Source organism: Colletotrichum destructivum, chromosome 5 (genome assembly GCF_034447905.1).
Source record: "Colletotrichum destructivum chromosome 5, complete sequence".
Taxonomy (NCBI): domain Eukaryota; kingdom Fungi; phylum Ascomycota; class Sordariomycetes; order Glomerellales; family Glomerellaceae; genus Colletotrichum; species Colletotrichum destructivum.
This window is the reverse complement of record NC_085900.1, coordinates 2,081,913-2,107,590: the sequence shown is the minus strand read 5'-3', so window position 1 is coordinate 2,107,590 and position 25,678 is coordinate 2,081,913. Positions and strand designations below refer to the sequence as shown.

At 54.3% G+C, this 25,678-nt stretch overlaps 7 protein-coding genes across 7 annotated transcripts; 3 read left to right on the top strand and 4 right to left on the bottom strand.

Moving 5' to 3' along the window:
• Positions 1–511: 511 nt before the first annotated feature.
• CDEST_08214 (Putative basic-leucine zipper domain-containing protein) lies at positions 512–1,492 on the bottom strand (the record flags this gene model as incomplete). The annotated part of the gene is made up of 1 exon (XM_062924373.1): positions 512–1,492. The coding sequence occupies one exon, from the start codon at positions 1,490–1,492 to the stop codon at positions 512–514; it is 981 nt and encodes a 326-aa protein (XP_062780424.1).
• Positions 1,493–2,659: 1,167 nt separating this feature from the next.
• CDEST_08213 (Putative zn(2)Cys(6) fungal-type DNA-binding domain-containing protein) lies at positions 2,660–8,899 on the top strand. The gene is made up of 8 exons (XM_062924372.1): positions 2,660–6,073; positions 6,133–6,155; positions 6,252–6,537; positions 6,625–6,700; positions 6,766–7,036; positions 7,122–7,477; positions 7,551–7,904; positions 8,003–8,899. The coding sequence occupies exons 1-8, from the start codon at positions 5,944–5,946 to the stop codon at positions 8,562–8,564; spliced, it is 2,058 nt and encodes a 685-aa protein (XP_062780423.1). The 5' UTR covers positions 2,660–5,943; the 3' UTR covers positions 8,565–8,899.
• Positions 8,900–9,003: 104 nt separating this feature from the next.
• On the bottom strand, positions 9,004–10,221 carry CDEST_08212 (Putative metal-dependent hydrolase, composite domain superfamily; the record flags this gene model as incomplete). Its single annotated transcript, XM_062924371.1, has 1 exon — positions 9,004–10,221. The coding sequence occupies one exon, from the start codon at positions 10,219–10,221 to the stop codon at positions 9,004–9,006; it is 1,218 nt and encodes a 405-aa protein (XP_062780422.1).
• A 64-nt stretch (positions 10,222–10,285) lies between these two features.
• On the bottom strand, positions 10,286–10,435 carry CDEST_08211 (uncharacterized protein; the record flags this gene model as incomplete). Its single annotated transcript, XM_062924370.1, has 1 exon — positions 10,286–10,435. The coding sequence occupies one exon, from the start codon at positions 10,433–10,435 to the stop codon at positions 10,286–10,288; it is 150 nt and encodes a 49-aa protein (XP_062780421.1).
• Positions 10,436–11,305: 870 nt separating this feature from the next.
• CDEST_08210 (Putative WW domain binding protein) lies at positions 11,306–12,827 on the bottom strand. Its single transcript, XM_062924369.1, has 2 exons — positions 12,667–12,827; positions 11,306–12,595 (listed from the first exon to the last, which is right to left on the bottom strand). The coding sequence occupies exons 1-2, from the start codon at positions 12,737–12,739 to the stop codon at positions 11,880–11,882; spliced, it is 789 nt and encodes a 262-aa protein (XP_062780420.1). The 5' UTR covers positions 12,740–12,827; the 3' UTR covers positions 11,306–11,879.
• A 217-nt stretch (positions 12,828–13,044) lies between these two features.
• On the top strand, positions 13,045–15,834 carry CDEST_08209 (Putative serine/threonine-protein kinase, active). Its single transcript, XM_062924368.1, has 3 exons — positions 13,045–13,947; positions 13,997–15,035; positions 15,090–15,834. The coding sequence occupies exons 1-3, from the start codon at positions 13,383–13,385 to the stop codon at positions 15,448–15,450; spliced, it is 1,965 nt and encodes a 654-aa protein (XP_062780419.1). The 5' UTR covers positions 13,045–13,382; the 3' UTR covers positions 15,451–15,834.
• Positions 15,835–17,235: 1,401 nt separating this feature from the next.
• CDEST_08208 (uncharacterized protein) lies at positions 17,236–18,142 on the top strand (the record flags this gene model as incomplete). The annotated part of the gene is made up of 2 exons (XM_062924367.1): positions 17,236–17,433; positions 17,570–18,142. The coding sequence occupies exons 1-2, from the start codon at positions 17,251–17,253 to the stop codon at positions 18,140–18,142; spliced, it is 756 nt and encodes a 251-aa protein (XP_062780418.1). The 5' UTR covers positions 17,236–17,250.
• Positions 18,143–25,678: the final 7,536 nt, after the last annotated feature.

The following is a 25,678-nucleotide window of genomic DNA, read 5'->3' as shown; positions in this document are numbered from 1 at the left end:
CTACAGTGCTCCGTCTCACTGGCTGTTGATTTGTTGGAGACTCTCCCGAGAAACAACAGGCCAATAACGGGCCTGTCTGTTTTCCGACGCCCCACTGCAGCGTCTTGTCCGCGGCCGACGGATACGACCTGCTTCCACGACGACAGTCAGCCAGACTGAACCAGCCGAAGGTCCGTCATCCAAGCGAAGTCTCTCGACGATGCTGGAGGTGGAGAAGTTGTTTGTGAAATAGACGGATACGGCAGACAAGCGAGGCCGTGGGTGGAGGGAACGAAGGAGGAGCGAGAACAAAACTCAGTCGACTGGGCACGTCGAGTCCAGACGAGGCGGCTTAATGCTGACTGACATCTTACAGTAGACGTCATCCGCATCCGCAAGTCTTTCGGTGAGGACATTTCTGCCTCTGAACAGACCGCTGGCCTCGGTTTGATACTCTCCGGTGTCCCGAACGCCCTCCTCTCAGCACCGCTCCAAAGCAATGTGGTATCGGACGTCGTTTCCGTGTCTAACTTCATGCCGACGGCGGCAGCATCGCGGGGACTCTATGCCCGGTGTGGCCGACGCTGCTGGCTGTTCTCGCAATGTAGCCCTGGATCATCTCGCAATCGCAGCTGCCATGCTCGAGAATCTGATTCCTAAGCGTGAGCACCTCGTTCTTGAGCGCCGCCACGCATGCGTCTAGGTACACGCGTTCCTGCGTGACCTGTTTTTCCTTGTTGGATAGGTCCATCTCGTATTGCTTCGTCTTCTCACGGCAGCGCTTGGCGGCCGCTCGATTCTTGACGCGATATGTCTTCTTCCTTTCCGGGCCACGCAGTGCCCGAGAGGTATCGCTGTCTTCGCCCTCGTTGTCGCCTTCGACCCACCCCGCGTCTTCGTCATACGAAATAGGGGTGACGGGAGAGGGTTCGCTGCCTGATTCAACGCGTGACCTCTTGGTGCGATGCTGTGCCTTCGATAGACGATGCGGCACCGGTAGTTCTTTTACCGACATCGTTACTTTCTTCTTCGTTGTGGTGGTCCTAGAGTCTGGCTCTGGTCTGTTTGGACCGCTGATGGCAGGCTGCCAGCTTGCGTCCACGGCCAAAGGGGAGGCAGCCGGTGTTGGCCATTGCGGAGGCTGGCTGAAGACGGTTGATCGGGGTTGCTGGAGATTTTGCTGAAGCTCTTGGTACGAGGACCAGTCGTCGGGCCGCAGCGCCCAGTCAACAGCCGAGTAAACTGGCGTCGTCGTTATGGTCGTCTCCGACGACTGAAGGCCCTGTCGTTCCCCCTCCCAGTGAACCGAATCCATCGGTCCTGCAGGGTTGCCGGGAGAGAACACTGGCTCGAAAATTTGATAATCGTGTCCTGGCCACTGCTGACAGAGATGGTAATCGTTGGCGGGCGACAAGAAGGGCGTCTGCTCCGGCACCGACATGTCATAAAGAGACAGGGACATGTGTCGTGCCTCGACCAGCGGGGCTGGGCCGGGATAGCCTGACTGAGCCATTTGATTCCTGACGGATGGATGTTAGCTGACTTGCGTTATTGGGCTGAACCGCGGCCGTAGGTGAGAGTCGTACAAATATGGGATGGCAGACTCCAGGAGCGGGCCGCCTACAATGTGATTTCTGGTTGGTGCTGCGGAAACAAACTCAAAATCGGGGTCCTCGCAGGAGCTATATTGGCTTCCTGATAGACAGGTTTGAGTACCAAGAAGTGATGATGATGGGTCAGGATGGATGCGACGTGGTGGATGAGATGGAGAACGTGTTTGGCCAGAGAGCATGAGTCCGGTCCAATTGTTCTCGTACGGGCATAAGTCCGAAGTTAAACACTGTAGAAGTTTGCGGACAGCAAAGAAACCAGGGTTTAACAGGCGATAACGAAGGGCTGGGGGGCGGGCGAGGGCATATTTGTCCAGACCCTGGTGGTTGTTAGGAAAGGGTGTGGGCATGCGAGATGGGCATGATGGGTCGGCTTATCCGCATGGAGGGCAACAAAAGGTGACTGCCCACCCAAGGCGTGACGATAGCATTGGGGGCGACTTTGGTAGATGTTCCAGGCGGCAAATCCAAAATCAAACTTACCGTGCTCTAGACGTGTATGAGGCATGCGCGGCCGGCCAGCATATCGTTCAATAGGGCGGGGCGAGGCTCGGTGGTTGTCATGGCTGGCGCATCGTGGTCTGGACCAAGATGAAGAGGGGAATCGCACGCGGGCGGGAGCTGGGGAGGGGCGAATCCTGTGCAGACATGCAACCGGGTCTTTTGCTTTTGCTTCCAGGGGGCGGGTGGGCGCCCAAGGAGAAACGGGTGCACCGATGAGGCCACGAGGAAACGGGAGACGACGGGTGAAGAGATCAGACGGCTACAGAGTGAGCTGGCGTGGTTACGAGAGATACGGTACGGCATGGGGTCCGAGGAGCCAGTCAATGAGAAAGAGTCCGATGTGCATGAGACGCCATTCGGCTTGAGAGTCGCAAGGCTTAGGTACTGCAGCTGTACCTCATGCAGGTATTGTGGGCGGCAGAGAAGGGCGAAGAAAATATAGACAAGACCAAGACCAGGTCGGATGTCGACTGTTGGCAGGACATGTCTATCCGTCCGTAGACAGGGAAGATTGCCAATCAGCCAGTGGCCGATGCGCTACATGTCGGAATATATTCCGAAAGGGATTGTCCTCGTGATTGGCTGCGGGGATGACTCCGATGGACAGACCTCCCCTTCCCCTCCCTCCCGGTGAAGCTACTGTTTTTCTTTTCTTTTTCTTCATGCTCCTCCTCTTCTTTGTCCCTCTTCCTTCATCCCCTCCTCCAGATAATTGCCGATGCCGATACGGATCAGTTGGTTCACTCTTCGCTCATCCTCCTTCCGCACTATGTACATTAGGTATGTTCCAGGGTGACCGTGCATGCAATGTCCACCGGACACCCCTACAAAAAAAAAACATACAGGATACCTGCTTTCCGATGCTTCGGTGCGCTAGGTAGTTACCCTCTTTCAACGTACACATACATAGGTGATGTAGACTTAAACATATGCACGCTCACACCTCTGCTCCCTCACACTCTCACCCCATTCCCACCCACATTCTTCGCGCCTTTGCCTGTCTGACCTCCGTCTCTCGCTCACCTTTCTTGGCTTCGGTCTGCCGGGTTTAAGCAAAGAGGGCCAGCTATCGGAGAGGCCTACGTCGTTGACCTCTAATTCCAGCAGTCTCGGTCTCGGGAGTTTGTTATTCACACTCCCAAAGCCTGGCTGGCTCGCCCCTTGCCTCCTCGACTTCAAGATGCATCCAGCCTTGCACTGCTTCACCCTACACTTGCCGTCTCGTCTCAACCGCTGCCATTCTTCCTACCGCCACACATGTCCCAGACGTCGGATACTCTTTCCGACGCCGCTCACTAGTTCATACAACATGGGCGATTGATTAAACGCAGCCTTCTCGCCAAGCGACAACAGCCATGTCTGCCCAGGTTCACAGGACGAAGTGTGGTGCTTGTCACCACCCCATTCCATGCATGTTGGCATAGATACGCCATCAGGTCTCAACTGACTGTCATCTCGCACCGAACTTGTAATTTCAACTTCTAAGCACATCACTGGCGCTTTTACTGCAGCAAGTGCGCTCTAGGCCTGTCCGGATGCCGGCTCCAACACACGCGGGTGTAACGTTGACCTAACACAAGCGGTCCATGATCATGGTCTGCCCAACCACGCGCGCGTCAGAAGGATGGGTTACGGAAACTCGGCCACGAGGACAAGAGCCCACACTGAAGGGAGGGAAAGTATCCCCCTGTAATCCAACAACGCCTCTGTAGGTTACACGGCGCAAGCCATTGACGGGACTGCGACAGAGAAACGACACAACAAGCAGCCAGCCACACATGCTGAATTCAAATGCGAAAGGTCGCAAAGTGCTAGCCGCGTCTCACCATTTTATTTCAATCAACAGCTGTCAACCTATCGTCAGCGCGGGAGGTAGCTCCAGTGCTCCATGGCCAATGACACAGGTGAACAGACACCCCTGAACCTCGCAGCCGGAACTACCAAAGAAGAGGTGACACACCGACCTTGCTTCACAACCAGGATTGCGACACCAGTGTTTATCATTTGCCATGGACCACGCCATAGGGATCAGGCTATGATTTGGTACCATTCCCCTTGTCCCCGAGACGGTTATTGTTTCTTTTACCTGCAGAACAGTCGGCCGACGTTGAATGACCAGAAACAGGTCTAGACAGGCCATCTGTCCAGCTGAAGCATCCACGTTGGTCTGGCCCTCGGGCCTAATATGTACTTCTTTCAATGACCCTTCTTCTGTGGGAACTGTCGTGGGGCAGGTTTGTGGTTTGCCTCAGCACAAAGTGGCAGAAGCCGTGATTGATTCTAGGCTAGGTTTGCACCTGCAAGCACGTAGGCTTGCGAACCGATCTTCACGAGCTGGGCTGTGATGAGGATTCCAGATACCTCTTTGCATCCCGGTTTGCGAAGCTGTCTCTGAGTGGGCCACGGACCGAGGCTGAGAGCTGTCGGACTGTGTGTGTCTCAAGGAATCCTTACCAAGGGCTGACCAAAGACACAGCAGCTCGGGGAACGGGGGTTTGCATCCTGCAGAAAGCAGGGCTTCGGACATCGATGAGCGCGGGGCCTACTACATAAGGCAAGTAGGTAAGGTATTCGTAAGTAGCATGCATGAAATTTCCCTTTGTTTCCCTCGGCACCTACTCTTCCTCTCCGCTAATTTCCATCAAGGATGAGCTGACTTGCATGGCACAGCTTCCGATGGCACCGGGATCTCATCAGTAGACTGCTGCCGAACTGCAACATCGTACTTTTAGCACTCGTAGCTAGAATGTGCCTCCAGGCAATCTCTCTCAACTCTTCCACGTGCTTTGTTTCTGGTCTGAGCCATTTGGACTAGGCCGTATATGTCCCTGTTTTGGCCATGGCACCTTTTGCTTGGGGCTATTCTATTTATCATACGTATTTCTATCGGTGTTATGTAGTTGTACCTTTGCGGCCGCAAGAAGGGACAGCCTTGGCTACATTTACCACCAGTGTGCACCTGGGCTGGTTACTTGGATTAATTAATTAATCTCTGGGGCATGTTTCGGTTCCATCCTCCAACTTCCCCTTTTCTTCCTGCTTCTGCCCTGGGTGAGGCGGAGGAGTATCTCCTAGCCGCGCCTATAGAGACATAGATTTACGTCTCGCGCATCCGCGATCCCACACATGCTGTATCGAGGTCACAGCCAAGGGGGACGGACGCGTGCCCCCGGCAAACGCAGGTAGGGGAAATGTCTGGCCCCCTTTCCTTAGACAGTGCAGCCCCGGGCTGCGCTTACTCATCCCAGTGACTAAATTCCAGCATCAAGGTTCCGTCATGTTTGGTCCGGTATCGTTTCTTGTTTGACCTTCGGCGCCTCCTCCGGACCGCAAGCACAGTTGTTTGGCTCGGCCGAAGGCCAGTATCTTCACATCCTTGTTTTTTCGCTCTCTCACCTCTACAACGGCGGCGGGCTTCTCCGCTGCTGCACGTGGCGACATAGACGGACGGAGATTTATCCCATGACAATCACATCACAGAAACGCGACCTTGCATTTGCGGATAGAGAACGACGGCCAAAGGTCAACAGGAAGGGCTCTATTCGTTGTCCACATCAGTCTTCGTTCAATCACCCCGTATCTTCCCCTCACCTACTCGCCATTTCACGATCGAGACTTACCCCTCGCGTTGGTTATTAGACCTTGACAGGAGGCAATGGTTTTCTAAGAGCTGTTCTGAGTCGACCAATCCTCTTTTCTTGCCCCTGAAAAGACCGCTCTGTACCTATGTTGCCCAACACAGGATCGCACTCACCCAATCAATCATCTCGCTTCCTCCCCAACTCCCGTTTTGTGCACTGCAGGCCATCTGGCACTGTTCACTACCAACCCGGACGGAAGAGGTTGAATCATGTCAAACACAGTAAAGCTCAGGCCGCTGTTGCCGCTCGCCGCCGCCGCCAGCGGCCCCCCGCCGACGGCCCCCGTCATCACAAGACCACCAAAGAGGAAAGGGTCACAAGTCTCAGCGGCATGTAACGGTACACTAGCTCCCCACACCGAAATTAACAAGCTTAGTCTCTGATATAACAGCACATAGGCTGCCGGAAAAGAAAGGTCAAGGTCAGTAGCAATAGCTCTTTCTAAGTCTCGTTGCGTTACTGGTGTTGCTACAAACACGGTCGAGCAAAAACAAGGATCGGCTAAAACTTGCGATAGTGTGATGGAGTTCGGCCGAGCTGCTACACCTGCAAGACGTCGAATTCGCCATGTGTCTACCCCGTCCCAGAGGGCCTCTCGCAGAGGCAGGCCCAGAAACAGAAACTCAACTACGTGTCGAGGGCCCATGAGAACAGCCAACGGGTGTTGGAACTGCTCCGGGCGAGTCGGGACGGCGCCTCGCAGGACATATTGAAGCAGCTACAACACTCGGCGCACCTCGACGAGGCGATACAATCGATAGCCGACGCTAGTCTCCTTCTCCCTAAATTTCACGAACAGAGACGTGAGTTTCCTAGCGAGTTTCCAAGACGCGTTAAACAGGAAATCCACCAGACGAGCAGTCGCTAACGTGACGGCTTGCCGCACGCAGGAGTCTCGACAGATTTCTCCTCACCCCCGGGCCTAGGGGATCCGCCCTCCGAGTCAACGACTCAACCACTGTCAAAGTATGTTCCAAACGTAGAACTTGTGGAAATAACCCTTGAACTCTGCTTACTGATCGTCACTTTAGTCATGATAGCTTCAATAGAGACCCGTCAGCCGGCAACTCCGAGCCGGATCATGCCCTTCCAGTTTCGCACTGGACAACCGTTTCTCGGGACAACAAACTGTTGACCCATCTTTTTGATATTTTTTGGATGTGGGACAGCACCCTATCCCACCTCGTCGACCGAGAGCTCTTCATTGCCGATCTAAGCGCCACCTTACCGGACCTTTCGACGGGTCAGCGCCGAAGCTTCTGTTCGCCCTTTCTCGTCAACGCAATTCTTGCCGTGGCTTCTGTTCGTGACCAGAAATCCAATCAGCGTGTTGAACCATACTGTCGGGGCCCCTTTCGCTAACATGTTTGCGTTTACACGACCACAGCTACACGCGACACGGAAGAGTCGCAATCCATACTCGGGGGATTTCGTCGTGCTCAGCCACGAGTTTGCCCGCTGTGCTTTCGACTTGCTCGAGTCGGAGAGATGTTCGGGTTCGAGCTCGTTAACGTTGCTGCAGGGCGCGGCCATTCTCTGGCTCTTCGCCAAAAATGAGGGCGCTCGAGCATCCCCCACGCGGGCCGCCAGCCTCGGGAGTTTGATCCAGCGCACCTGGTCGGAACTTGGTCTTGAGACCGGTGGCCCCATAGCCTTCAGGGTTTCCGGAACGAGTGAATCTCACAAAGTCAAGATCTGGAAGGCGGTTTCTCACATGACATGGGGGTTCTATTGCTTCTTTGCGTACGTACTCCCTATCACCCAAGGCCCCCTAGTGTGTGCACATCGCAACTAATCAGGCGCCCACCTCACACAGAAAAATGGCGGCATTGTTCTCTCCAGACATGCTGGTTCCGAGGCCTCGAATCATGAAGGCATTCGAAGACGTGGAAGCCCAGCAAGGGCTCTGCTCGCAAGCCTCTTTCCTGTCCACCTCCGATGACAGCCCAGATAGCCAAACGTCACATCAGTTGCAGGTGTTCAGTGCCAAATGCTCCCTCTGCGAGATTTCCAACCAGTTCACGTCCGGGTTTTCGATGAATGAGCAGGCCTCGCTTCTGGATAGCAGACAGTGTACGGGGTTGTACAACAAGCTCCTTTGCTGGAAGCTGTCACTTCCCAACCATCTCATGACGAGCAACAGCGTCTCGCCATCTGTTTTGCTGCTCCAGTAAGTATGATTTCATTCTTTCTCTCCGATGCCGATAGCAAGAAAGAAAGAAAGGAAACACTCTCCGGAAGCCTCCAGCTGACAGCTTTCCCCACCAGAGCAACGTACGATTTCGTCGCCCTAAGGCTTCTCTACAGCTACACGAACCACGCCGGCACCGACCTGTTCGACGGCCGCAACGCCGCCTCCCTCCAGGTCCTCCATGCGAGCTCCATGATGACGAACCTCTGGATATACCGCAGCATCTACACCATCAAGCACGAGTTTTGGGCGGCCGAGTACTGCTCCTCTGTCGCGCATGCCCTCCTGCCGTCTCTCGAGACCAGCACCTCGACGCCCGTGGTCCACGATATCGTCGGCAGGGCCTGCTGCATCCTCAACGAGATGGCGTGTACGGGCGTCTCGGGCCGCGCTGGGGAATTACTTGAGGGCATCGAAGAGAGAGCAAGGGCGGCGAGGATCCGTGTCCCGGCGTATGGGAGGCAGGAGACAGACGAGGAGGCACACGGAGGCGGGCCCATGACAATGTTGCACGGTGTGCGGGTTTTCGACGGCGCTAAGGGCGCCGAGGGGGGGATGTTGGACGGCGCCGATGGCCGTCACAACGTAAGGTTCGGCAAGACCATTGCTGATATCTCCTGGGCTTCAGCCAACAAGTGACCCGGAAATGGTATCAAGAGTAGGGGGGGAGGGGGAAGCGTTGTGGAAGAGATTGATGTCGCACTTTGGCACGTTGGAGTAGTGTTTTTTGGCTGTTTTCCTTCTAGGAGGTTTCGCGACGGTTTTTTTATTATTATAGTTCGGTTTCTATGGAGCTGGCTGGGTTCACATCAGACACGATGGACGCCCCGCAGGAGTGTGCACAATGTACAGCGGACGGGGACTTAATCGCGGTGACAAGTAAACCAAAGGGGGGAACACTTCAATTCGTTCCACAATTTGAACCGAAATAGGGAGGGGTATAATTCCAAATGCTGCCTTTTCCTGAAAGTTCTAACCACTTGCCACATCTTATTCGCCCATGCGCCTGGAAAAAAAGACAACCCTATCCGATCCAGCCCATCATATCTCAGCCGCCGCGGCTTCGCAACTCCCTGAGCTAGGTGTATTTCCCGCGCGCCGCGACAAACGGTTCGATCTCCTCCCCGCGGATCCATACCTTCCTGATTTTCCGCGTCGCGGTGATGTCCTCGAGCGGGTTCCCCTCGACGAGCACCAGGTCGGCCCGGAGGCCGCCCCGGACGATGCCGCGGTCGCTGAGCCGGAAGGCCTTGGCCGCCACGCAGGTCGCCGAGCGGAGCACGTGGATCACGGGCATGCCAGCCTCGACCAGCAGGCGCAGCTCCTCGTGCAGGCTGTCACCAAAGGGGATTTGGGACCCCAGGACCGGGTTCGCCGTCGTGCCGGCGCAGATGGTGACGCCGGCCTCGTGGAGCGTGCGCACGCTCTGCGTCGCGTGGTCATAGCTGCCGCCGGAAACGACGTCGGTGCGGGGGCGCTCAACAGGGCCACGGTTGGCCGTGGTCTTGTCGAAGCTCTGGGAGGATTCGGTAGTGGCGTTGTCTGCGGTGGGGTCTTTGGTCGACGCACGCCGTCGCATCATGGTGAGCGTCGGCACGAATATCACGTTCTTGGCGGCCATCCTGCGCGCCAGAGCGGTGTCGATAGGCGCGTCCAGGGGCGCGTGAGCGAAGACGTCGAAGCCGGCGCGCAGGGCGCGTTCGTAGGACGCCTTGCCGGCGGTGCGGGCGATGATGAGTTTGCCGTGGGCGTGGGCGGCGTCGGCGAGGGTCTTGAGAATATCGTCGTCGAACGATGCAGGGTCGACCGAGACCTTTATGAAGTCGGAGCTGTCCGGGCCGCTGGATTTCAACGAGACATAGGCCACGGCGTCCTCGCGCGTGCGGATGATGTAGCTGTCCGGGTCGTCGTACAGCTGCGGCTGATAGCCTCGGGCGGGAGATGGTTCGGTGCCGCAGGTGAGAAAGCTCGAGATTCCCGTTCTGCCGGCGGCGTAGACGCGCATGGCCTGACATTGCTGGGTGGTGCTGCTCATGTCGAGGATGGTCGTTACGCCCAGGCTCGCGTACATGCCAAGGGCTGCGTTAGCACCTTTGACATTGGCATAGACGTCGATGAGACCCGGTATGAGTGTGCAGCCTCGGCCATCAATGACAAAGTCGGAAGTCTCAGCGTCGGAGTCGTCGGCCATGTAGTTTTGAATGTTGCCGGCGGATCGCGTAAAGACAACATTGCCAGGTTCAAGAATGGTCTCGCTATCGAACACGCGGACATTTTGGATCAATACTTTAACCATTGCCCTCCCCCTTCTAACTTTTGCGTAGCGTTCTTGTATGTGAATTCAAGAATCAGGTATGCTCTCACTTGAGCGGTATCTTCAGAATCCGAATGCAGGATAGTCGTGGGTGGTTGTTAAGCGGACAGACAATTTCGGTGATCCAACAGGGCAAACTCGGTATACTATGTGCTGTTGCAGGTTGGAATGGCGACTGGCAGGTGCTTGGTGACATGTTCACAAAACAAACGCTCAAACCAGCGTACGTACGCAACTACATGCAGCACCTGCCCTACCAGTCACTGACACAAGACTATGGGCCGAGGTGCTACACAGTGACAGGTTTTCAGGTCGTCATTGGAGGAGTCCGGTGCAGAAAACAAAAAGAACGTGCTGGAAACAAGATTCCGTACAGCCATAGTTCAGACTTGCTTACATCTTAACAGGGTATTTTCTAGTATTGGCTGAACGTCAGAAGCTGGTCATGTCAATTCAGTGGAGGGGATGGGGCGATGTCGAGAAGTCCATGACAAGGAAGTCTGGTAAGCCAATGAGAGAGAGGGCCTGTCCGGAACCCTCTCCGTTTGGCCAATCATGTTAAAGTATTGAGTGTGTACAGAGTAGTTGAAAACATACAGTTCTCAACGTTGGTGACAACTGCTGTTCTCGGCGGGGGCGGCGTTTCAATTGGGTGGATGCGTCGGGGCCAAGCTTAGCATGTCATCTGGCATATCATATCTGGCAAGACGACAAACCGTCTCAAGTTCTACAAACAGTAAAATCAGGTCAGGGTTTTAAGCGTGCATCAGATAACTGACAAGTCTCGATAAGTATGGATACTTGTTGCTCCTTTGCTCTTCAAATCTGAAAGTTTATCTGTTCGCCAACATCCCTGCAAAAACGGTTAGCGCACTCGAGGAAAACAATTTGTTGTCGATTTCAGAGTTGTGGTCGTCGCTATTGCCGGCTTCCTTGTACTTCTGGCGCCAACAAAGAACTGGTGGCAGCGCCAATGTGTAGTTGTATTTGAAACTTACATCCCAGGCTCCAGGCCGAAAAAAGGCGTGCTCCCCACGCCTTGCTCCATGCAAATAATTCAGCAACCATGGCCCGATAATTTCAATATGACAGCATAAGATTCCTTTCGTGCGTTATCCCAGACAGAGTCGAGTTCCGAGCAGGATACCGCTTGTTCGATTGAATATTCCACGTCGTTATGTTGCACCGTTGGTGGAAGACGGTTTCCTCGTTTGGCCTGAAAGTTGTCGGTGGGAGAGATTGCATTCGCAATGCAGCGGTTTGAATGTATGTTCAGGTCTGGCTGACTGTCACCGCTTTGGCTATTGGTGTAGGTTCACTGTCTGAACTCTTTTCATACTTCCGCAGCTTGTGATATTAGAGGACAGTACTCTCGGCCTGCCATCCGTCTCCACTGACGAGAACTCTCGTAATACGTCGTCTGGCACGCGGCAGGTTTTGAACCGCGAAAGCGATCAATCAAAACAAGCCGACCAGAAGCAATCCCCTGTTGGGTGTGTGTTTGGCGCCAAGTCGCAGGGACGACCACCGTAACGATTTCGATGATTTCGAGGCAAGGAGTCGGCATCGGGCTTCGTCGGTACGCACTCTCAGACCAATGCGTGTGTTTTTAGATTTGACGAAGCAATCGGCGGTCCCACTCAGACATCATTATCTTCAACATCCTCCACCATAGCCTTCCTGGGCCCGGCAACTGCGGTCTCATCCACGGAGGTTGTTGACTTTAAATAGCCTTCTTGCTCGAGCCTGTCCGCCTCCTCGGGCTCCATCAACCCTGCTTGGCCCTTGCCCTTGTCCATCTTGATCTTTACAGCCGTAGGCACGAAAGCAGAAACTGCCTCTTGTGCCAAATTTCGGACCATTGGCTTGGCTTCGTACACCGTCTTGGGCTCTGGCGCTGCAGGTTTGTCTTCCTTTTCCTCTGACTTTTGTTGTTCGGCCTGCTCAGCCTGTCGCCTCGCTCGTCTCTTAGCATACCACTTATCCATCACTTCCTTTGGGATCGGTGGAGGGGTATCTCGCGGCATGGGGATTCGCTTGACTTCATCGGGGACATCCTCATCGCTGGTCAACTCATCGTTGTCCCGTCTCCGCTTTCCAAGCACGCCCCTTGAAGCATCGCCATCGCGATCATAACCGCCGCGGCCGAATGTGGGTGCTTTGTCGCCTAGTACTTCGCGTGCCTTCTTCACTGCATGGAGTTCCTTCTCGAGACCTTCAAGAACTTGCTCTTCATGCCGAGAAAGTTTACCGCCCCCTGTCGTAATAGCTTTGAGATCGTCGATCTGCTTCTGGATTCGTTCGGGATTCCGGCGTGCAAGTTTCTCATTGCGACGGGACTGGACTTCGGCCTTGCCTAGATAGGTGACACGTCAGCTACGAGATCGCCGATGAGGGCCATACGCTTTTCCTGCGGTCGGGACGAACCTTTCTTTATCGCTTTCGCTTTGTCAGCCTTTCTCTGGGCTTGTACCGGATTAAAGTTGCGTTCTTTCGGCATCTTGTAAAGTTCGAGCTGGTATGGTAGGATTCGAACAACAGGGTGGGTGAGTTCGAGGTCGTTTTCAAAGATGGTGTTGGCGCAAAGACGCAAGCTTTGGATATCGCGAAGCCAAGATGAACTGTTCCGATAAGCTCTCTGATCAGTAGCACCTGTTTATCTTATCTAGTCACGTGAAAGCTTCCTGTAACAGGGGCCTGATAGTTGCCCCTGCAACATTGTTGACTTATGCCCCGCATTGCCCAATAACACTTTCTCTTTGTTCCCTGTCCTCCCCCCTAAAACGAGTGTGTCCACCCGGGCAGCGATCGACTGTGCATGGTTACCGTCAGCCTTTCTTGGTCAGGTTCAGGCCCATAGATCTTGCCTGGGTCGTCGTCTCCATCCATCACCCTGGATTCCAGCCCAAATCAACCCCACGGCGGAGAAGATAACAACATAATAAGCCGCGCTGGTCATCCTCTATCAGAAGCACGCAACTTTATTCGTACCTTGCAGTGCTTTCGACCCTTTCGACCTTCTTTTCGACAGCCCTCCACCAGCTGATCGTTTGCCCGCTTTGGTTTTTTTGCCTTTTTCTTCCTTGCCGCCGCTCCTCCCCCAACGCCCCGTTTCGATCTGTTTTCTTGGCACCATCGCAACCATGTCGGGCTTCATGGCCAATCTGTTCCCCGGAGGGACCAGAGACACCCACGCCGCGTCGCGACCGGAGACGCCCACGAGAAACAGCTTCGTCAACCCATCCAGCACGCCTCAGGGCAGTCCTAGCAAGAGAACACTCCCCCCTGGAGCTCACGAACTGCCTGACGCATTTGACAACGCCCTCAAGCTGAGCACGCCTGTTCTCGAACGGCCCAGACTCGATCGCCCGCTGAGTGTCATCACCACCCCCCAGTCCACCGGAAGGGGCAACGAAAACAGCCCGAATGTAGATGAGAGCGTGTTGCACAAGGGAGCCATCTCCACCGGCAGTCCCTTGAAAAAGTCCCACGGACAGGAAAACACTCCTCCCATTCCACGTCTTGGGGGCAACGACTCTCCTTACCAGCAAAGCCACGCCGCCATCTCTCGCCACGAGTTGTACCAACCCAAAGAGAAGGCTGTGACCCCTAGGAACAAGTTCAATACCCAGAGAGCACTGACCCCCGAAGAGCTGGAGATCCTTCAGCGCCCCAATGTCCGAAGACTGGTCAACGTGACTCAGCTCTGTATGTTCGAGTTCCCTAGACCTGCCGCGCCTGAACTAACGAGTAGCAGACTTTCTTGACTATTACTTCGACCTCCTGACGTATGTCGGCTCCAGACAGAACCGCCTGACTGCGTTCCAGTCGGAAATTCCGCCTCCGCCCGAGACGGATGAGGCGACGTACAATCAGATGTGGCAGAAGTACAAGGGCCGAGAGCGCGCCAATCTAAGAAAGAGACGCGTTAGGCTTCGGCAGGGTGATTTCCAGATACTGACGCAGGTCGGACAGGGAGGTTACGGCCAGGTCTTCCTTGCCCAGAAGAAGGACACACGCGAGGTTTGCGCCCTGAAGGTGATGAGCAAGAAACTGCTCTTCAAACTGGACGAGGTCCGCCACGTCCTGACAGAGCGTGACATCCTCACCACCGCCAAGAGTGATTGGTTGGTCCGTCTGCTTTACTCTTTTCAGGATGACAAGAGTATCTATCTTGCCATGGAGTATGTGCCGGGTGGAGATTTCCGCACCCTGTTGAATAACACTGGTGTCTTGAGCAACCGTCATGCGCGATTCTACATCGCCGAGATGTTCTGCTCCGTTGATGCCCTTCATCAGCTAGGCTACATCCACAGAGACTTAAAGCCGGAGAACTTCCTTGTTGACTCAACCGGACACGTCAAGCTCACTGACTTCGGTTTGGCTGCCGGCATGCTCGCTCCAGCCAAGATCGAGTCGATGCGAGTACGCCTCGAGAAGGCTTCCGAGACATCGGTGCCGTTCGGAAAGCCGATGGACAAGCGAACAGTGGCAGAGCGACGCGAGGGATACCAGACGATGCGAGCAAAGGACATGAACTACGCCAAGTCCATCGTCGGCTCACCTGACTATATGGCGCCCGAGGTTCTTCGAGGAGACGAGTACGACTACACGGTAGATTATTGGAGTTTGGGTTGCATGCTGTTCGAGGCACTAACGGGATTCCCTCCCTTTGCGGGCTCAACTCCTGACGAGACGTGGAGGAACTTGAAGCACTGGAGAGAGGTTCTGAAGCGGCCCGTCTGGGAGGACCCTAACTACTTCCTAAGCAACCGCACATGGAACTTCATCACGACGTAAGTGGCCTTTTCGAGACTTTGTGTGCGACAAGTACTAACACCGAACCCTAGTTGCATCAACTCCCGGTCCAAGCGCTTCTCAAACATCAAGGAGATCTTCGACCACCACTACTTCGCTGAGGTTGACTGGGACACCTTGCGTAGCACCAAGGCTCCATTTGTGCCCGAGCTCGATTCGGAGACCGACGCAGGATACTTTGATGACTTCACCAACGAGGCCGACATGGCCAAGTACAAGGAGGTCCATGACAAGCAGCAGGCATTGGAGACCATGGCGGATCGTGATGACGAAATGGGCAAGAGTCTCTTTGTCGGCTTCACGTTCCGGCACCGCAAGACTACGGACGACGCCAGTCCGCGCAAGCCGATACCGTTCAAGGAGGAGGAGGACACCTTTGGCACGATGCTGTAGGGCAAGCCCGTGTGGCAAAGAACCCAATGGCAGTGGTTTCCTCAGCGGTGCTAGCGCTGAGCCTGGAGTCGAAAGATTCTGTTCATGATGATGATGAGTTAGACGTCATGGGAAGGGGGAAATAGGCTGTGTTGGGAACGATGGACTACTTGTATGAGCTTGGGGCTGGACTACCCTACTGCAACGGCATGTTTGAGATGAGATTTCGGGCTTTCTTTTTGCGTTGGAGTTTGTAACAGGACAGGACGGGACTGGGATGACAGGCCTGCTGCACAGCATCAAGCAAGCAGGGTCCTTTCGGCAGGGATTAATATTAGTGATGGGGGCGTTGCAGACAGCCGGCCATCCAACACACGTGGAACAAGAAACAATAGACGCGCATTCAGTCAATCAGTTGACAATCAACTGTCCGCGTCACCCATCGAGGCTGGTGCGGGAGCCCTTGAGAGTATCCCATCTTAGCTCACGCTGAAATGACCAGCCTCGCCTCTCGGCACGACGGCAGCTAGCCCAAGCTCTGCTGCCATTGGTGATGGCAGTTTCCTTGAATGATGGAGGGCTGTGGGGGAGGCTTTATTAGCCCGGGCCCAGCATCAGCATAAGCACAAATTGTGAAACAAATCGAATAAGGCTTCGGTCCAACTCGGTGATCAGGTCCTCGGCGCCCAGACAGTAGTCCGAGTGATTGATGTTTCGCTTCCTTCCTTTTTACCGCGCCTCGAGGGACAGCATGATCCCGACGGGCTGGATGCAAGCTACATCAGCAGAAGTAGCAGACCCCTACATCACATCAACACCAACACACGCATTCAGACGAGCTCATACGTCACAAAAAAACCATCCAACGACTACGCGACAATTGGGAGAAGAAGTAAAAGTCAAGAGGTGTTCCCCATTTTCTCTCATGGGTTACGTTGAGGACCGAGCCAGCGCGGTGAAAACGGAGGTTGGTATTGATTGGCTTGGACCGCGATGGATCACCGACCGACACTAGGGCTCCCGCTACGGCCGGTGTTCCCCAAGCCCCATCCCGGACTACTACCATTACCTGTCGTAGCACACCAACCGATACTTGGTCTACGCGGCCCCGTTGAGCTAAGGTAAGCATACGGTGCCGACGAGCCACTAGACTTGCCCGACTGCTGCAGGATAAGCAAGGGCTGACTCCGAGCAAAGCTTCCGAGATGGGCGTCATCGAGGTATCTTCTCTCTCTAACTCTTCCCGTGACACTGGCCGGGGATCCTGTCATGCACAGCCGCGCGATGGCTTCTTGAAGGGGGAGCTGTGTGGAAAGCGTAAGATGGCAGACTGCGGGAGGACATGACTTTGTGCGTCTTGTTGAACCAGCCGCGTGGGTCTCCGAATAGGATCTGCGAAGGGCTCAAAGAGTCCACGCGGTGTCCGTGGCCCGCGGCAGTTCCCCTCCTCTACAAGGGAGGCGAAAGGGGCCGCTAAGACACCATGTCATTGCTTTTTTGCCGTTCGGCCATACGGCTTCTCGGGACCGAAGCTCTATCGTTGCACTGCCAATCTGCAGTGGCAGGATCAGCGGCGACGTCGGTGAGCGAAAGGCGCGGAGGCGGTCATGTCGTTCTCTGGATATAAAGGGGAGCCGTTCGAACTCCTGACCGTCTGTTGTTTGGATTTTTGTTTCGAACCATCAGACCGGGACGCATATTCGTTTTCGTCACAACATTTTCCATCCAACCTACCAAGTCTTGTCTCATATTCCTCCCCCTGGCTGCATATTTTGCACACTGTAAAACACAGGAAGAAGAATCAACAAGAAGTTACTCAAAATGAAGGCTACCATCGTTGCTGCTGCCCTGGCTCAGGGCGCTGCTGCCGTCGCCGCCCCCAACGGGCCCGGCAACGGAAACTGGGGCCCCGGCAACGGCGCCGGCTTCGGAGGATTCGGATACGGCGGTGGGTGGGGCGGTTTCGGCCCCGGAGGTTTCGGCAAGGGTGCTGCTCAGTGCGCTGTAAGTCCCATGTTTCCCCCTACACCCTCCCGTCATCGCAAATTCCAGTCCCATCTTTGTCCCGCCTCTCTGTCTCCTCCCGTCTCCAAGTTTTCCCCGCGACAATGTATACTGACACTGTCCCTCCCCTAAATAGAGCTCCTGCTTCTCCTCCCACTTTGCGACTGCCACCCCTACCCCGCAAGCCTTTTGCACCGACGCCCCGCAGCTGAACGACTGCGTCCGCTCCGCCTGCACCACTGACTCAGCCGCGCTGGCGTCTTACACGTCCGTCTCCTCGTCCGTCTGCAACGCCTTCACCAACTGCGGCACCACTAGCACCTTCACTTACAGCGGCGGCTGGTGGGGCGGCGCCTCACAGACGGATGCCGCCGTCACTATTACGGGGTGCGCCGTCGACGGCTGGTGGGCCCCTGGCGGCGCATGGGGAGGCATGGGCCCCGGCTGGGCCTACAAGACGGACACTGTCACCGTCACCCGCACCATCAATGGCGTTGCCATCACCGGACCCGCCACCGTCGCCCAGGCCGTCTCGGGCAGCAGCACGCTGCTCACGACCTTCACCGGCGCGTTCGCCGCTCAGGAGACGAGCGGTTCTTCCGGCGGTTCCGGCTCGCAGAACGCTGCTGCCGGTAGCGACCCGAACCGCGCCGTCAAGGTTGCCGGCGCAGCTCTGGGTGCCGTCGTCGCCGTCGTCGGTCTCATTTGAGAAAGGGTGTCGGGTTTTCCCGATCTCTACACATCTTGAACCTGTATACCTTACCCCCAACCTTTCCTATGTTTGTGTGTTTTACAAACGGGATTTGTAAAAAAATGACTCGGAGACGAAAATAAGGGGTATGATTTGGGTTTGATCGTTTGTGGCGGAGCTTCTATTTCTTCCTCACTGCTCTCATGCCTCCCCTAGTATGGAGTATGTGAAGTGGGCTAGGATGTTGTTAAGGCTGGATACCTTTTGCGTAAACCTCATTTGATGATGAGATGTGTTCCATGGAAGATGTCTACAGTCCTTACTTTTGTTATGATCTAGTAAAGTTACGGCCGCACATGATAATGGAAATGAGAATTTTCAAACGTTGACGACTGCCTTACGTGACCATACAGCTGGCTTTTCTGGTTGAAGAGAAACAAGTTGTTATGTCTTCCCAATTTGAAACGAATCATTCATATTAAGGGATGAATTGCAAGAGTAACAGAGCATTGGGAGTCAATCAATTTCTGCTGAATGTCCCTCGTCCGAATTTGCACATATCATTGGAGACGGAAGAAAGTGTACACCTGACAGAGCGATACCACCAGCTTTATGGCTGCCTTGTACGCATCCTGGTTTAGTTTCATGACCCCCGAGAAAGATCCATAGATGGGGATGCTCCCTTTGAAACCCATCTCAGGATGTGCTATCATCTTTACGTTCAATTCAATGCCCACTAATGCCACACCAATCAATGCTTTGACAATCGAAGAACAGCAAGTTTGGAGGGCGAAATTGAAAATTTCCACAAGAGTCGAGTCGAGTCACATACGGGAAAACATACAATGGTTCCGAGGTGGCATTACCCCAGCAAGCACTGCCACAAGAACGTCGACAGACACGACCGTTGCTGTGGGGACGAACGTCAACAATCACGCCCTACTCCCGCGTCCAGCCTCAAGGAACCGGATGAAAGGCACAACAAGGCAGGCGCGCACCACCCCCGCGCGCTCCTTCCATCCGAGCCCTCTTCGCGACACTAAGTGCCCCGAAGGTCCTCCCAGAAACTCGCGAAGAGAATACTTGACCGAAAAATCTCCTGAATCTTTCGCCAACACAGAAGGCAGCCCCTAGGCGTAGGGGTTACAGGTCAAACTGTGGGTTGTGGCAAGTCGCCAGGGTCCAGAGTTCGAATCACGCCAACAACGCCAATCCCGACTTTTCGAGACCGCACAAAGAACAGCCTCCGCCAGGCGTGCGATGACTGAAGCTGACAACACGACTACGACAACACGACATCAACAAGACGGCAACACGACAACGACGACCAATATCCCAGCACGTGCACCAGAGATGTAGCCCCAACCGTAGGGTGAACTCTTTTGCTATTAACATTAAGTTTCAGTTAGTAAACATTAGACTTAAGTAGGATATATCCACTGTATGGTTTTGTTTAAGGCTAACCTATAAGAATGTAGTTACTATTATAATATTCTTAAGTTTATAGTATATATTAATTCTAACTGTTACATTAATTTGTAGTGTTTTAAACATCCTAGCTTTACTAAAAGAGTATAATACCAGCCGATTTGTAGCTTCTGTTAAACATTGGATTGCTAATGAAATAGTATCAAGCTGTCGAAAGGTGACTTGTGATGCTTTCGGTTGCACCGCCCCATTTAGACATACACATGGATATACACAAAATCGCTCTCGATATCGGCGCCGTGCCGGGACAAGCTTGAACGCGAAAGGCCAAGCGGCCAAACGACAGAAAACAAAAGCATGTGCTCAGGTCTTACCGCCCTCGCTACTGGGCACCCGTTCGCAAAGTGGCCCCGGTCGAGGCGAGCGTCGCCAGACAGGCGCGAACTTTTAACAAACATGGCAATCGTTGCGCCATGGAGGATAGGAGATCAGAGAGGGGACAAACTATGTCGTGCGTTTCTCCGCAAAAAGTGTAAAGATGCGCCGAACGTTCGTCCCCCAAGCTATGGCATGTGTTTTTGGAGATGTACTCGAGTAGTTCATGCCGTACTTAGACCTGGGACAAGGACCTGGCTTGGGCCCATGGGAGCCCTCCTCTCCTAAAATGGTGAACCAGGGGGGGGGGGGGGGGGGTGGATGATGCCCAAAGTTATTTTATCCTTTGCGAAGTTGATTGTGACGAACCTTTTAAACCCTTTGGATCAGATCAGGCAACTGAAACGCAGGTCGGATAGAGTAAAAAAAGAAAAAGGCTTTAGAAACCGGCGCTCTCCCGAACCGTTTTAGAGTTATCCTATCCACCGGATGCAGCCATCGACTTGGAGCGTTAGCCAGCCATCGGCGGCATCCCGCAGTTGATGACCCGTAGTCCCAGGACCGGGTGGCGTCCCAGAGATAACCTTTCTTTAAGATTCTAAGCCCACTCGTGCGGGTAGTCTTTAAATCAGGCAAGTCTCAAACCCCGAATCAAAGGCTCATCCAATACACCTAAGGATCGAACACGCATGTGCGAATCACCAGGCAGGGAGATTTGCGACTAGCCATTCTCAGCAGAAGAATGGTAGCTTCTGGATGGGGTTGCCATAGGCGGTGTTCCGGAGCACACTGGATATGGATATCCACGCAGGGGGGACCAATCTCGGTCTTGGTGGCAGGCGTATCTGCATTTTATTATGAGAAGAGTCAAGAAGCCAGAACAAAGAAGAAGTTTCCTCATTGTGACATGAGTGGCCGTCCTGTGTTACAGGCGGGCTATGGACGATACCCATTGTCCAGCTGCTACGGACCAGGGGACCCCGTTCTCGTCCTAGTTACTGGACCGAGTCTAATATCGACCCCGGCGTCAGACCACCGCCTTGCCGCTACCAGATACCGGGAGAAGACCGGCGAAGTTAACCGCAGGATACAAAGTGGGAGCCCCGCTTCTCCGTGTCGGCGGATGACTGATCGGGGCTCTGTCATCGTACGACGCTTTATGTATGGGGACCAGGCCGCCTTTGTCCATCCCCACCGAAGGAATACATCCACTTAAAAATATTTGCATCACAGCGATGGTCATATGCTACCTACTTCAAAGCATCACTGGCGTCACCCCGGGCATCGGTGGGGCGAAATTGGGCCGTGAGACGTTCGGGGAGCTGTCAGGTCGCGCGTCGCGCCGCGGAAGTGACTCGCATCGTGAGGAAGAATTTTCTTCGATCCTGTTTCCCCCCTTCTCGTAAGCCATGAGGTAAGTGGTGGAGTATTCTTGTGCAAGTTGGAACTGCTCGTTAACACAGCTCCAGAACTTTGCATGTTTTGGCGTCTTGAGAAGGGGAAGCGCTGTCTGGTGGAGTCGTGATGCACTTTGATCCCAAATTCGGTTTGTTTGACTCGCGCAGCCGTCTTCCGCCTTGGCAGTGACCACTACTGGGTGTTCCAAACTGTCCACCATCTGCAAATCATCTGCAAATCGTTGGATATGATCATCATAGCATTGATTGGCACTTGCCAATCCCAGTGCGTTACGTGAACAAACTGGGCAAGCTGACTCTGCTGATCTCGGAACTGCTTACCACGAGACACGAGATAATGGCCTTGTCTCGCAGCCCGAGATCCATCTAGAACCGATAAGCGGTCCATGCGCCAATGACGAGATGATACGTAAAGTTGAGGTGATGAAGGGCCGCCAGTATCTACCAAGGTAGCTCGGCGACACAGGCGGCACAGGGTCCGAAGAAGAAAGAACCGATCTGTGTTAGTCAGTGCATGCAGCTTGTAGGTATCCTGCCACCCGTCGCATCGTTTTGCATGTTGCGAACAGTCCACTAGGAAGAATAGAGGTTAGTCGTCGGCCGCCGGCGACCTTTTGTGCTGCCGCTGAAAGCCCCCTCAAGTGGTATTGCAGACGATCTCCATTGAAATCCCAGATCCAGCCCGGAGATAGTAACAGGAAAATTCCCCACCCCCTCCGTCGTTTTGCAGACAGGGGCCGGTGCCTTGACTCGAAACGCTCCTCGTTTTCGTCGAGGTACATCTGTGCTCCGCTATCAATACTCCAGCCCCTTTCAATAACATGTTGAATGAATAAGGTGCCTTGGCGATCGAGATTCTAGATCACTCAAGGCAGAGATAACCAAGAAACAGAAATCGTAACCAAGGCAGCCGGCTCGATAGACCCATGGGCCCGCGTCACTTGTGCTCGCCGTGTTCGAGTCGTCACCGTTTTCTCAAACCGTCAGCCGTTGTGAGGTGTCTTTGTACCTGACATGATTTTGCCCCGTTCGTGTGGGTCTAGCCCGGCATCTGTTTTGGTGCGCTTTGCCGCTTCGTTGTTGTGCAACTCCGGGATAATGGGTACTACACGGCGATGCCCGGGACCCCCGCCGCCGGTGCCAAGATAACCCGGCGCCCGTTGTCTTCAATCCCGCAATCCCGCCCGCGGGTCTTCTTGGACCCGGGCATCAACAAAAGTAGTTTGACGGCGAAAAACTCTGTTGCCAGAGGCCCACTCCAAGCCTCGGCTGGAGAGTAGACTTGTACTCCGATGAAATTTGAGTGTGGACAGCGCGATCATGCGCCCCAAATATCCACAAAGAGCGGGAAGACGTGCAACCCCGGCGCATATCAATCAATGGGCGGCACTGAACACATCGTCTGATGTCCACAAGCCTGGCGTGGGCGAAGCGAATTACCGGGGAGGGAGGTGCCGGGGGGTCGAACAGAAGCTAGAAAGTCTCCATCCAGGACGGTGACCCGTATGCCTCGGCGCTGCCGTCCATTAGGGTCCTCTGGTATCACAAACTTGTCTGTGTGAAGGTCCTAGAATTGCGGGACGGCGAATACAGTTGGGGACCAAAACTCGCCCGGCAAGTTTGTACGAGGCTCCAAACACGGATGACGTTTTCTGCACTTAAAGGTGTCGTTAAATGAAACGACGAGGGGCCTGTGCATGTTCTGATGGCTTGACAAGGCTGACATACAGGTTCGACAAAGCCATTTCGGCCGGTGAGTAGAACGTTCATGCCGAGGTACTGAATGGACTGTAAAGCGGTCAAACCTAAGCAAAGGACAAGACTATACCACCAGATCGAAGTAGGTATCGCGTAGCGGGACAGCTCGAAGGCCGCGCCAACAGGCAATGAGGCTCAAATGCGGCTAGACGTCATGGAGGACGTGGTGGTGGAGTCGAACCTCGGCCGAAGTGGAAATTAAGTGGAAGCCGAAGTCCGTTTTGGGGCGGTGGTGCTGTTGGTGACAGAGCAGGCAACTGTAATCCTGGATGGGGGTAGCCTAGGTGCAAGCAAGACAAAAGTAGAGCAGTGTACTGTTCTGTCCTCTTGCAGATGATGTTCATGTGCCTCAATGGCAGGATAGGGAGCAGATAGCCCAAGTGCGCCATCTAGATTCCGGCTTCTTCCCGAACCCCTGGAAGAATACCCCTCGTGGATGATGAAAGGGGTCACGAGGGGGGATCCAGAACTCCGGGTCCGATCCTCGTGGTGGATGGAGAGGAAAGTTTCTGAATGCTGAGATTGTACAGATGGCCGAGTGAAGGCGGCGAAGCAAACGCTATAGTCCAGTGACTCCCGGGTCACGAGAGAAAGAAAAAGAAGAAAAAAAGGGAGAAGGGTTCAGGGATGGTTCGCCTATTCGGTGGTTGAGATTGTGAGTCGGAGGCCGAAAGGCCGTCTTTGTTGCCGAGAGATGGCCGCTCTTGGGTACAGCCGTAGGCCCATGCTCGGCCAAGATCTGCCAGGATAACTTTGTGCAAGACGCAGAACCGACGGGGAGCGGGAGGCATCCGCTGGGGTGGGCTGCGCTATCCTTGCGGATACTGATCCGAGCCAGCCCTAGTCCTGTCTGTAGCCCTGTATACACAGCAAGTCGGTCCTTAATGACAGTGAACGAAAGGCTTACGAATAGTGGTCAAGGGACCAGACGAAGGTGGGGACAGTGTAATCGCTGCCTCACCAGGGATCTGGACTAGGATCGTATGGATGTAACGATGACGGGCGCGATCTAACGCGGCGAAGGGCAGTGTGCCGAGAAACGGGGACTTGGACAAACCCTCGGCCGGCGAGTGTTGATCGATAAAGACCGACGAAGTTCAGGGCATTCAGATTGTACTGGGGGGAGGGCTGGTGATCAGACGACGTGCTATTGAGGGGAGAAAAGGATCGATTCATAGGGTTTAGAATGTTGACTCTTGGAGGACGCAATCGACGAATATACCGACCGGACTGATATACGGTCCCTTGGTGTGAGACTATCTACGAGGTACAACAGGCACGTTCCTGTCTCGATCCTGAAGCAGTGGCGACCAACATCTACTCGAGCCGGGGATGAAGGTACGTACTCTGGCAACGGCACGAAAGTGGAAACGGCATTTGACAGCAGCGCAGCCAATTGATTAATCATTTGCTCGATTCGGCCTCGGAGGAGACCGACCCCGCCGACACTGGAGCCCGACACTTGGGGCAAGAAGAGCCCGCTTGCGAACGACCTTCTAGAAAGAAAAAAGAGAAAAATTCGATGATCCATCATGATTTCACTCCGTTATCAAATGACTTTTTTTTTTTTGGGGGGGGGGGGGGGGGGGGGGGGGGGGAGGGGGGGGAGAGGAGCCAGAGTCCGCTCGCCGGTTTAGTTCCGCACTTCGGTAGACCCCATGCTAGGTACCCATAGAAATTTTGCATTGGGTAGCTTGCAACTACTGTTGTAGGGAAGCAGACGTAGACCTAAGGACAGACAGTAACTGCTGGTAGGTTTGTGGTTAAAAGGGTGTTTTTTTCGCCGATGACTCAGGCCGTTAGTTGGGGCCCATAAAGGTCAAGCGTAGACCTAGGAGATACGCTAGATTGAGACGGTGGGATTACGGCTTCCGGCGTGTAGTTGGCGGGCGGTGGTGATTGGCTGCCTCTCTACCTCAAACCTAACACCCATCCCACTCGGCCCCAGCGATTGACTAAGCTTTTTCTTTCTTTCTCTTCCTCCGCCGAAAGATTTCTAATCCATCCCATGTGAAGACTGATAATGGTCGGTCATTCACAGGTCGATGTATTAGCACGAGACGGCCAGGCCTGGGCTGAGATATAGAATCATGCTCCATGGTAGGGTCGCCATGATGTCACATTGATGGCTTGTCGTTTACGAGGAAGCGTTCCGGCCTGGCCCTGATGACTCCGATTGAATGTATCCGTAATGTGGTGTGTAAATTGCAAGGGGCGGTGGACGGATAGAGCAGTAAGGACACTACCCCTGGGCACGATTGGCGAGTTTGACCTGGGGGGGATTCTAACAGCGGTCAGAAAACGACCAAAACAACAACACAAGCGCATCACGGACTTGACATGATTTTATCTCCGCGCCGTGGGTCTAGCCGCCCCCTCCCCCGTCACCCTAGGCTACGATGTAAGAATACCAGACGGCTTATCCACACAGCAAGAGGCAGAGTATTGCTATGTGAGTCACTCACTGTAGGGAGTCTAAGGTGCAGGTAGGCAAGAAGTAGTAGCGAGTACAGTACAAACCTACCTTACCTAGGTTTGTACGATGTCGCAAGGTAGGTCGAGGTAAGTAGTATGT